The sequence below is a fragment of the Mobula hypostoma genome, chromosome 15 (assembly GCF_963921235.1).
Source record: "Mobula hypostoma chromosome 15, sMobHyp1.1, whole genome shotgun sequence".
Classification (NCBI taxonomy): domain Eukaryota; kingdom Metazoa; phylum Chordata; class Chondrichthyes; order Myliobatiformes; family Myliobatidae; genus Mobula; species Mobula hypostoma.
In genome coordinates, this window is record NC_086111.1 from 69,895,410 (window position 1) to 69,908,100 (window position 12,691).

Consider the following 12,691-nt stretch of genomic DNA (forward strand, 5'->3'; position numbering starts at 1 on the left):
CCCCAAGGCAGACAGAAAAAAAACGCTTTACGCTGGGTTGAACACATCTAATGGAAGACCTAAGCCCGAAATGTTGACTCCAATCACAGACAAGAGAACATCTGCAGATGCTGGAAATCCCAGCAACACACACAAAATGCTGGAGGAACTCAGCAGGCCAGGCAGCATCTACGGAAAAGAGTCGTCGACATTTCGGGCCGAAGCCCTTCAGCCGGATGGGTTAAGCCCAAAACATCGACTGTCCTCTTTTCTTAGATGCTGCCTGGCCTGCTAAGTTCCTCCAGCATTTTGTGCTCGAAGATAAGGCTTCTGGGGGTGCCGGGGTGGAAGTGGAGAGGACAGAAGTGTTTAAGGAGCTGTTAGATGCACATGTGAATATGTGTATAGGGATAGGGACCGTGTCCAGGCAGAAGAGATTGGGTTCGATTTGCAGTTGTGTTCAGCGCAGCCAGTGTAGGCCAATGGGCCAGTTCCTGGGTGTACTGTTCTATCCTCATTATCAAAAAGTTCTCCCTCCCCCCACCGCAGCCTTACTCAATAATTTATTCCAGAAAGCTGGAGCATCTGGACTGGTGCACAAAATTATGGGGCACATAGATAGGGTTAATGCCTGCAGTCTTCTTCCACTGACATTGGCTGGGACTACAACTAGAGGTCATGGGTTAAGGGTGAAGGGTGAAAAGTTTAAGGGGAACATGAAGGGAAGCTCCTTCACTCAGAGGGTGGTGAGAGTGTGGAACGAGCTGCCAGTGAAAATGGTGGATGAGGGTTCGATTGCACCATTTAAGAGAAGTTTGGATAAGTACATGGATGGGAGGGGTAGGGAGGGCAGTGATTTGGGTGCAGGTCCACGGAACTGGGCAGGGCAACATTTTGGTATGGACTAGGCTGACCGAGAGGCCTGTTCCTGTGCTCTTTAACAGATTATCCAGTTATTAAAAGTTGCAGCTTGTGGAATCCCTCAAAATGCACAATAGCTGTTGTGTTCCCAGTCTAGTTGAAGTATTATATCAGCTGTAGGACCCAGCGTGGCTTCCTGAGGGGGTGAAAGGCGCTACAGAAGTGCAGGTGTGCTAACCTTTCGTGCTCCTGACCCCAAGACAAAACACACACACCACATCAAGGAGCGCGGGGGGGCTAACGGCGGCCTAGCTCTCCACTGACCCCTCCCACCCATCCCAACGAAGCTCGCAACCAGTACCGTCCACACTCACCAGGACTTTATGCTCGCCGGTCAGGTTGGGAGGTTCGCACAGGAGCTGCGTCTCCGAGACGGTCAGCACGCACGGGTTGTCGCCGATCAGCACCGTGTAGTTCAGCTTGACGTTGCCTGGCGCATTGGGGATCAGATTCCGCCCCTAGGAGGAAGGCAGACCAGAGAGTCTAGTTGAGTGTCCAGAGGATAAATGTTTGGCATGTACCCTGCCCGAGGTAAGCGTCAGTTCCTTGATGCCTCACAGAGAGGAGAAGCGATAAACCATAGCTTTGTTCGAAGTCCCACTGTATCTCAGCACAAAGGGACACTGTTGGTGACAGTCAGAGACCAAATGTCGAAAGCCGATTGTTGGTGAACACCAACTGCTGGTGAAGTCCGACAGTTGGTGAAGATCAAACACTGACAGTTGGTGAAGGTCAAAAGCCGACAGTTGGTGTTAGGACTTGATCAAGGTTCCCATCTTCCTCCTCCATAGATAAAGAGAAAACGGCCTTCACCAAGTCACCCCCTGACCCTCTACAAAAATTGGACTTTACCAACAGTCAGCTTCTGATCTTTAACAGCAGCCTACCTCTGGAAATACCTGGCCCTTGGCAACAACAGCCAGCCTCTGGCCTTCAGCATCAGTCTGCCAGCAATCCCTCGGTAACAGCTATCTGCCGTTCTTCGATAAATGTCAGCAGCTGGCCTTCAGCAACAACCGACAAGCTGAAACAGTCAGTCGGCAACCTTCTGCAACAGCCAGCCCTTCTGCCACTCAGTCATAAACACAAGAGATTCGTCAGACGCTGGAAGTCTTGAGCAACGCTCACAAAATGCTAGAAGAACTCAGCAGATCAGGCAGCGTCTACAGAGGGGGAATAAACAATCCATGTTTTAGACTGAGACCCTTCCTCAGGACTCTTCCGTTTGTGATTTGCTGCTCACTTCGAGGTCTATCTACCCTGAAGAAGTTTAAACCTTGCAGTCCTGGTGAAAGGTCTCGGCCCGAAATGTCAACTGTTATTGCCCTTGGCCTGACTTGCTGAGTTCCTCTGGCCCTTTGTGTGGGTGTTGCCATCTAGTCAGGTGACAGCTGATCGGAACCTAGCCTTCACTCCACCTTCCCGTCTGATTCCGCGCCCCCCCCCATGTCCAAACCCACCGACTCTGCAAACAATGACCACCCACTTAGTAACGCCCCTTACATGGACCGATCCCCACCTCTCCTCACCTTCAGTATCACTGGGGAGCTGGGTTTCAGCTCCAAAGACCCTGAAGGACTCAGCATCTCGAAGGAGGGGTCAGGGTAGTAGGTGAAGCCCGTCCCATTGATGATGAGCACAGACTGGACGTTGTCCATGACAAAGCCGACCTCGTCCGGTTGAACTGGGCCGTCCAATGAGTTGTGGCCGCTGTGCGCGATGGAGGGGGCTTTGCAAACCATGGCCGTATCGTTCAACACCCGGCACTCCTGTAAAGGTACAACATCTTTGTCAACACGGCAACTAGATGAGGGGCTTCAACATCAAGGGCAGGCCTGCACAGAGGCAGCAATTGGTACCATTCCCCATGGTGGAAATGTCTCACACCAGAGGCCATGCATTTAATGTGAGAGGGGGCAAGTCTGAAGAGATAAACTTTTCTTATGGAAATAACTCAGAAAATGGGTAGCTCGGCTGGCTGATGGTTGGGTTGAGTTGTTCTCCAATCTTGGCAATCCATCAGCAAATGTTTCATCACTATACAAGGAGACATCATCATGATACCTCCTCGTATGGCGGCAAGATGGACTGCCAAGATCGGAGATGCTCCTTATAGTGGGAGAGTCTAGGGCCAGAGGGCACAGCCTCAGTATAGGATAGCGATCAGGGGAATATCTTTAGCCAGAGGGAGGTGAATCTCTGGGATTCTTTGCCACAGACAGCTGAGCAGGCCAAGTCATTAGGTATGTTTAAAGCTGGAATTGATAGGTTCTTGATTAGGAAGGATGTCAAAGGTTACGGCGAGAAGGCAGGAGAATGGGGTTGAGAGAGAGAGAGGATAAATCAGGCATGATCAAATGGCAGAGCAGATATAATGGGCCAAATGGACTAATTCTGCTCCTATGTCTTATGGAGATGTGCAAGGCAATTTTTATTTTTACACTGAGAGTGGTGGGTGCCTGAATGTGCTGCCAGGGTTGGCAGTAGAGACAAATACGACAGAAGTGTTTGAGGTTCTTAGATTGGCACATGAATACACAGACACAGGGGGATATGGGCACTGAGTAGCCGTACAGGAATGGGCGTCATTAGCTGAATTAGTTCAGAACAACAGAGCGGGCCAAAGAGCTTTTTCTGTGCTATAATGTTCGACGTTCGATGTCCTACACTCAGTGGCCACTAAATTAGGTAAACCTGCTCATTAATGCAAATATCTAATCAACCAATCATGTGGCAGCAACTCAATGCATAAAAAAGCATGCAGACATGATCAAGAGGTTCAGTTGTTATTCAGACTAAACATCAGAATGAGGAAGACACGTGATCGAAGTGACCTTGACCATTGAATAATTGTTGGTGCCAGATGGGGTGGTTTGAGTAGCTCAGAAACTGCTGATCTCCTGGGATTTTGGTGAGCCGAACAGGGATTGGACAGTGTATTCCCAACCACAAAGCGATCGGACAGAATAGATAGAGAGATGTTGTCCCAACTGGTTGAGGAGTTCGGGACATGATTCAGAAAAGGACACGAGGTGATGTGAGGGGAAACCTGTAGAAAGAGAATGGTTGGGCTGTGAATGCATTGCCTCGGGATTAGTGGGGACAGGTTCAATTGGAGCTGGTGAAATTGGGAAATTAAAATAGATAGATTGGTTTATTATTGTCACATGTATTGAGATATGGTGAAGAACCTGTCCTGCATACAGTCCATACAGATAATTTCATCACATCAGTACATTGAGGTAGAACAAAGTAAAACAATAACAGAATAGAGACTAACAGCTACTGAGAAAGTGGAGTGCAGGTGAACAATAAGCGGACGAAAGGAAAGAAGTTGTAGAGAAGATCAGGAGAGGAACTAATTGGATTGGCTTTACATTGGGGCAGTACAGATCTGATGGGAAGAATGGCCTTCTTCCTTGCTGTAACCTTTCTTTGTTGCTGGAAGATGTCTCCGATTAGACCCTAGTATTACATTCTGGCAGGAAAGGAACCTCGCTCACCCGTGTTCCTTGGGTTCTAAGTTTGCTGTTTAACCCTCTGTTAAAATGCACCAGCTGGGTGGTACAAGCATTAAGTTTAGGCACTCACATTTGTCGACTGATCTTTGCCGTATTTCGCTCGAATCCTGGGCTCTTGAATTGTGGCGAGGTTGGTACCTGTCACGGTGAGAGGCGTTCCACCACTTGTTGAAGAGAGAGTGAGAGTGAGTGAGAGAGAGAGAGAGAGAGAGGGGGGGGGAAGGGGTAAGTGAGACATAGGGTGAGGGATGGAGATAATGATAGAGAGAGGGGTAGGAATAGTGAGAAAGATAGAGAGAGATGGAGATGGGAAGGGAGAGAGACATCAGACATTCAGAGAGATTGAGAGAGAGAAAATGAAAAGGGATAAGGGAGGGAAAGAAAATTAATCAGTCAATCATGATCCAGTCAACATAAACCAAAAGTTCCCCAATCCCCGTCACACTCCGGCCATCTCATCTAGAAGGATAGCCACTTCCATCCTTCACAGGAGACCTGCTGGGCCACTCCAGAGATCAACAATCCCAATATAGAACAAAGAGACCACCACACTGTTAGACGTAAAATTCCTCGGGCAATGTTAACGATCGCATTGCGTTGCCTTTGCAGAATTGAGAGCTCCGGGAGGTCAAAGTTTCTCAGTGAAGAGAAGGGGGTGAAGAATGAGGGAAGACAAAAAGCCGGGGGGGGGGGGAGGAAGGAATGGCCTGCACATCACCTCCCTCTGGTTCCCCTCTTCCTGCACTTTCTTCCATGGCTCACTGTCTTCCTATTGGATACCTCTTTCTTCAGCTCTTCCACCTCAACTTCTCACATTATCGCCTCCCCCACCCACCCACCAAGCCCCTAACCTGGTCTCACTTCTCACCTTCCAGCTTGTCCCACTTCCCCTCTCTCCGCCTTCTTATTCTGGCTTCTTTCCCCTTCCCTTCCAGTCCCGACGAAGGGTCACGGCCTAAAACGTCCTGTCCGTTCCCCCGCCATGGATGCCGCCTGACTTGCTGAGTTCCTCCAGCTTTGTGTGTGTGTGTGTGTGTATGTGTGTGTGTGTGTGTGTGTGTGTGTGTGTGTGTGTGTTATTTTAGATTTCCAGCATCTGCAGAATCTCTTGAGTCTCATAAAACTACTTGCTGGAAGAACTCAGTGGGGCAGGCGGCACCTTTGGATGGGAATGGACACTCAATGTTCTGGGTTGAGATCTTGCATCTGAACACTTCAGGGAACACAAAAGGCATTCCTTCATCACTGTGGATCTAAATAGAACATAGTACAGTAAAGGCCCTTTAGCCCATGATGTTCTGCCAGTATGTTAACATACTTTAAGGTCAATATAACAATTCCCTCCTATATACTCCTCCATTTTTCTATCATCCCTGTGCCTAATAGAACATTGAACAATCCTGGGACCCTCTACCCAACATTACCGTGGAGCATCTTCACCAGAGGGGCTTCAGTGGTTCAAGCAGAGGACACCATTGTATTCCGAAACATGGTTGGGGATGGTCATACAGCACGAAAACAAGCCATTCGACCTAACTAGTCCGTGCCAACCAAGATGTCCATCCAAACTAGTCCTGCTTTCCAACTTTTAGCCTGTCAAACTCAAGGGAGATGTAAACACAAGAAAATCTGTAGATGCTGGAAATTCAAGCAACACACACAAAATGCTGGTGGAACGCAGCAGGCCAGGAAGCATCTATAGGAAGAAGTACAGTCGACGTTTCGGGTCTTTGTTAGGGTTTTGTTATCCAAAAAATGTATAACATTTCCGCATTCACTCTTCCCTCTAGGAGAATAATGTGCTGAAAATTGCTGGATTTATTAATAATTTTTATATTAGGAGGTTATATAGGTTAGGACTTTATTTCCTGGAGCATAGGAGAATGAGAAAAGCACTACTTGGTTCACTCCACCTCTCCTCTTATGACATGATCTTTAATCCAGGCAGCATCCTGGTAAACCTCTGCTCCCTCTCTAAAGCTTAAAAGGACGTCCTCTGGTGTTGGCCATTGCCACCCTGGGGAAAAGGCTCTGGTTGTCGACTCTCACTGCATATTACAAAGATATACGCACAGTATTTATTACAGGGATGTCACCAGGACTTAAGGACCTGCGTTACAGGGAGAGACTGAACAGGTCTGGACTTTACTCCCTGGGGCACAGGAGAATGAGGGGAGATTTGAGAGAGATGTACAAAATTATGACAGGTATAGATAGGGTAAATGCAAGCAGGTTTTTGCCACTGAGGTGGGAGGGACTAGAACTAGAGGTCAGGGGTTAAGGGTGGAAGGTAAGGGGAACCTGAGGTGGAACTTCGTCACTCAGAAGGTGGTGTGAGTGTGGAAGGAGTTGCCGACAGAAGTGGTGGATGTGAGTTTGAATGCAACACTTAAGAAACATTTGGTTAAGGACATGGATGGGAGGGGTTCGCACAGCTATGGTCCCGGTGCAGATCAGTGGGGCTCCACAGGATAACAGTTCGTCTCACACTAGCTGTAGTGTTCTATGACTCTCAGTTCTGAAGTGGGTTTGGTGGGATATTTGCGCAGAACTTCAGAGAGAGATATCACACATACAATGGGCAGAATAGACTTCGATGCTGTAGAATTCTGTGGTAGGAAAGAGCAAGTCAAAAATGCAAACTTTTTGAAAAAATGCAATCTTTTAAAAAAAAAGCAGAGAACATGTACAGCTGAGAGTAAACTTAAAAAATTTTAAAATGATGTACCATACTTGTCTGTGAAATGCAGTGAAAAGACATTTCCATTTACGCAGTTTTTCTGATGAGGGATTGTCAGAGAACGCCATTAGTTCATGAATAATTCTCTGATAGTGGCCCTTGCCATAACGCCAAGTGACAGTGTCTAAGAGCTCAATTTGTGCCAGGTCAGTCGGCTGGCAAGCATCCACTGTGCCACTCAAGCCGCCATTCACATACAGCACAGAACAGTGTGGTGCAGCAACAGGCCCTTCAGCCCACAACGTCTGTGCTAGCCGTAACCCCAAATTAAACAGTTCCCATGCGATCCATTTGCTACGTGTCTAATTGCCTCTTAAAATGTCCTGTCATATCTGCTCCCATCACCCACCTCTGGAAGCTGTTGGAAAACCCTTGCTGCTCCCAAAAAACTAATTTATAGAACGTTCAAAAAGTTTAAATCCATCCTCATCTCCATCTGTCTATGCCCCCAATCATCTTGACTCTGTCTGGATGGCATGAGAAACAGAAGTTGCTCATAAACACGAGGAAGTCTGCACGAGTCTGGAAATTCAGAGCAAATGAAGGAACTCAGCAAGTCAGGCAGCATCTATGGAATGAATAAACAGATGACGTTCCAGGTCGAGACCCTTCTTCAGGACTGAGACAGAAGGGAGAAGATGCCAGAATAAAAAGATAAAGTGAGGGGAAAGAGGCTAGCTGGAAGGAGATCGGTGAAAACAGGAGAGTAGGAAAGGTAAAGGGCTGGAGAGGAAGGAATCTGACAGGAGAGGGGAGTGGACCACAGGAGAAAGGGAAAGGGGAGGGGACTGGGGGAGGTGATAGGCGGCTGAGAAGAGGTAAAAGGCAGAGTGGGGAATAGAGAAGGGGAGATGGGGGAGGGAATAAAGTACCAGAATGAGAAATCAATATTCACACCATTAGGTTAGAAGCTACACAGACGGAATATAAGGTGTTGCTGTTCTACCTTGAGGGTGGCCTCATCGTGGGACAAGAAGAGGCCATGGACCAACGTGTCGGATATGGAATGGGAATCAGAATCCCCTATCACCCATTCACCTCAATTCCCAGAAACTCCTCCCGGATCTGACCACTCACCCTCACACCAGAGGCAATATACAGTGGGCAATTATCCCACCAACCTGGACAGCTTGGGAATGTGGGAAGCAACCGGAGCATCTGGGGGAAATCTATATAGTGGGAGAACACGGAAACACTGCATAAACAGCATCGGAGATCAGGATCACAGCTGTGTCTCAGGAGCTGGGAGGCAATGCCTCGACGAGTTCCATTCACAGATAATATTCCCAAAAAGTCCAAGGGTTATCCTTATGCAAAGGGTTGCTAGGAGACTGCAGAACACTCGGAGGTACCGGATAAAATAGGCCAAAGTCAGCATGGCTTCCTTAAGGGGAAATCTTGCCTGACAAATCTGTTGGAATTCTTGGAGAGTCAGTGGCTGCTGTTTACTTGGATTTTCAGAAGGCCTTAGACAAGGTGCCACACGTGAGGCCGCTTAACAGGAGCCTGGGGAATTACAGGAAAGATACTCGCATGGATAGAGCATTAGCTGACTGACAGGCGGCAAAGAGAGGGAATAAAGGGGGTCTTTTCTGGGGGACGAGTGTTGTTCCACAGGGGTTAGCATTGTGACTGCTTTTCACGTTATATGTCAATCATTTGGATGACAGAATTGATGGGGTTTTTTTTGGCCAGAATTGTGGATGATTTGGAGATAGGTGGAGGGGTGGGTAGTGTTGAGGAAGCAGGGAGTCTGCTGAAGGACTTGGACAGATTGGGAGAATGGACAAAGAAGTGGCAGATGGGAAGTGTATCGTCATGCATTTTGGTAGAAGGAATAAAGGCATTGACTATTTTCTAAATGGGGAGAAAATTCAGAAATCAGAGGCGCAAGAGGACCTAGGAGTCCTTGTGCAGGTTTGCCTAAAGGTTAACTTACAGTTTGAGTTTGCTGTAAGGAAGGCAGATGCAACATTAGCATTCATTTCAAGAGCAGAATACAACAGCAAGGAAGTAATGCTGAAACTTTATAAAGCATTGGTCAGACGGCCTTTAGACCATAAGACATAGGAGCAGAATTAGGCCATTCAGCCCATTGGGTCTGCTCTGACATTCCATCATGGCTGATCCCGGATCCCACTCAACCCTATACACCTGCCTTCTCACCATATCCTTTGATGCCCTGACCAATCAGGAAACTATCAACTTCCACTTTAAATATACCCATGGGCTTGGCCTCCAAAGCTGTCCGTGGAAGAGCATTCCACAGATTCACTACTCTCTGGCTGAAAAAATTCCTCCCTACCTCTGTTCTAAAGGATCGCCCCTCAATTTGAGGCTGTGCCTCTAGTTCTGGATACCCCCCCACCACAGGAAGCATCCTCTCCACATCCACCCTATCTAGTCCTTTCAAAGAGATCCCCCCACCCCCCCCACCCCCGCATTCTTCTAAATTCCAGTGAGTACAAGCCCAAAAGAAGATGACACAAAGATCAGAGGAGGGGTAGGTAATGCTGAGGAAGCAATACAATTACAGAAGGACTTAGAATGGGCAAAAATGTGGCAGATAGAATACAGTGTTGGGAAATGTATGATAATGCATTTTGGTTAAAGGAACAAAAGAGCAGACCATTTTCTGAATGAGGAGAAAATTCAAACAGAGGTATAAAGGACCTTAGGAGTACTTGTGCAAGACTCCCAGAAGATTAATTTACAGGTTGAGTCTGTGATAAAGAAGGCAATTGCAATGTTGGCATTCATTTCAAGGAGAATAGAATATAAAAACAAGGAGATAATGCTGAGGCTTTGTGAGACACTAGTCAGGTCGCACTTGGAGTACTGTCAACAGTTTTGGGCCCTGTATCTCGGAAAGGATGTGTTGTCATTGGACAGAGTCCAGAGGAGGTTCACGAGGATGATTCTGGGAATGTAGGAATTAACATATGATGAGTATTTGATGGCTCTGGGCCTGTACTCACTGGAGTTTAGAAGACTGGGTGAGGAGAGGGGATCTCATTGAAACCTACTGAATATTGAAAGGCCTCAATAGAGCGGATGTGGAGAGGAAGTTTCCTATGTCGGGGGAGTCTAGGAGCAGAGGGCACAGCCTCAGAATAGGAATGTATCCCTTTAAAATAGAGACGAGAAGAAATTGTTTTAGCTGGAGGGTGGTAAATCTGTGTAAGTCATTTCCACAGCTGGCTATGGAAGCCAAGTCATTGGTATCTCCAAAGTGGAGGTTGATAGTTTCTTGGTTAGTCAGGCCATCAAAGGTTACGGGGAGAAGGCAGGAGAAAGGGATTGAAAGGACCAATAAATCAGCCATGGTGGAATGGTGGATGGATTCGATGGGCAGAATGGCCTAATTCTGCTCCTACATCTTTACGGTTTAACATCTGGACAGGAACCAGACTCCTGACAAAGAGCAGGAGTACAAAAGTATAACAGCTGAACATACGGTAAGCACAACTCTTTGGTTTTTAAGACAGCCTACCTGCAAATGCTCCATTCCGGCTCAATTTTGGAGATGGTGGGGTCCTCCGTGTAGTTGAACTTAACGCTGGGGTTTTGCAGTTGAGCCCGGTTAATGTGGACTCGGATGGAAGCTGGACCTTTGCCCGTGGTCGAGGCAGATGTCACACAGATAATCTCCCCTGAAGTCCTCCTGAAGGACAAGGTGCAGAAAGAGCATGAAATGAAAACGGGAGTTATAGGGTTAACTGATAAATGGCAGATTTCCAGCGAACGCTGCATCTCAAGAGTTAGAATATGGAACGCAGATCAATAACAGGCTGTTCGGCCCATGATACTGTTCTGAACTATTTACCTAAATAAAACTGCTAACTAAACAAATCCTAACTATCTCTACCCATTATCTGGCAACTCACACAAAATGCAGGAGGACCTAGCATCTATGGAAATGAATAAACAGTTGACGTTTTGTGTTGAGACCCTTTATCGGGACTGGAAAGGAAGGGGGTCGACGCCAGAATAAAAAGGTAGGGGGAGGAGGAGGAGGAGGATAGCTAGAAGGTGGTAGGTGAAGCCAGGAGGGTGGGAAAGGTCAAGGGCTGGAGAGGAAGTAATCTGATAGGAGGGAGAGTGGACAATAGGAAAAAGGGAAAGGGGAGGGGACCCAGGGGTGGTGATAGGCAGGTGAGGAGGTCAGAGGCCATAGTCATGAATAGAAGAGGGGGAGGGAAGAAAATTAACAAATGGAGAAATTGATATTCATGCCATCAGGTTGGAGGCTACCCTGATTATTCCTCCACCCTGAGAGTGGCCTCATCTTGGCACAAGAGGAGACCATGGACCAACATGACAGAACGGGAATGGGAATCAGAATTAAAATGTTTAGCCACCGGGATCTGATTAACTAACTTAAACCAGTTTACCCTCTCAGAGACTCTGAATGATCAGCTTATAATCTGGCATGTATGCCCTTCATTCAGAGCTTTCCCACCAGAAAAAAAAGTCATCTCAAAATCCTGCCCCCCACCATCACGATTTTATGCCCCATTCTTCAGAATTCAGTTCCAACATTTTTAAATGTATGTGTTTTTCTCTTTCATATCAGCCCAGTGAATCTCTTTTGGAAAGTCTCCTTGTACAGTGACAAGGTTTGGTCTTTCTAAACTTACCTTTCAAATCGGCAGATTCCATTATCTCCGATGTAAGCCTCCACAGAACTGCCGGCATCGAGGTGGACGCCCATGATTGTCACCCGACTGCCACCGGAGATGGGTCCTTGGGAGGGGACCACCTTGTTAAACCTTGGCGTCTTGGGTGTTTGGGGGAGAAGATAACACAAAATTGTTCTCAGAAATAAACTGAATATTCCAGAGATGCAGAGAGAGAGGGAGAAGGGTAGACAGGGTGACAGAGGGACAGAGTGAAAGAGGGAGAGGGGGTGGTGGAGGGAGGGAGGGAGGGTGAGAGGGGAGAAGGGGAGGGGGAGAAGCAGGGAAGGGGGATGGGGAGGTGGTGGGGAAGGAGAGGGGGAGGGAGAATGACAGAGATGTAAAAGTGATAAAAACATATGTAATTTGGAGAACATAAGAAAGAGAGGCTATGCAAACTCTGAAATATATCCTATCACAAATACAAGGGATTCTGCAGACACTGGAAATGCAGAGCAACACACACAAAATGCTGGAGGAACTCAGCAGACCAGCCAGCATCTATGGAGAAGAGTAAACATTCGACATTTCAGGCTGAGACCTTTCATCAGTCCTCCAGCGTTTTGTGTACGTGTTGTCTGAAATATGCCTTACATTTTTTTTAGTGCCTGTACCAACCTTAGGACTTCCCAAAGTTTTTAAGAGGCCAATGGAATATATTTTTTCTGAATGCTTTCACTATAACTATGTAGGAAATTGTACACAGTCTATATCAATGTCATAGTCAGAGAAAATAACAGTCAGAAACAGGCCCTGTGCCCCATCTAGTCCATCCCAACCTGTTTTTCTGACTAGTCGCATGTATCCGCACCTGGACCATAGCATTCCACACCACTCTCATCCCCGTGCAC

General features: G+C 47.3%; 1 protein-coding gene across 3 annotated transcripts in view; it reads right to left on the reverse strand.

The window, feature by feature from the left end:
- LOC134356953 (plexin-A1-like) overlaps window positions 1-12,691 on the reverse strand; it is a 462,148-nt gene that overhangs the window by 79,843 nt on the left and 369,614 nt on the right. For all 3 annotated transcript variants that reach the window (XM_063068230.1, XM_063068229.1, XM_063068231.1), the window contains exons 15-19: window positions 11,802-11,941; window positions 10,655-10,825; window positions 4,492-4,585; window positions 2,430-2,669; window positions 1,215-1,358 (exon numbers count right to left, since the gene is read on the reverse strand). In XM_063068230.1, coding sequence (XP_062924300.1) covers window positions 1,215-1,358; window positions 2,430-2,669; window positions 4,492-4,585; window positions 10,655-10,825; window positions 11,802-11,941 — 789 coding nt within the window. The remainder of the gene's footprint in view (window positions 1-1,214; window positions 1,359-2,429; window positions 2,670-4,491; window positions 4,586-10,654; window positions 10,826-11,801; window positions 11,942-12,691) is intronic.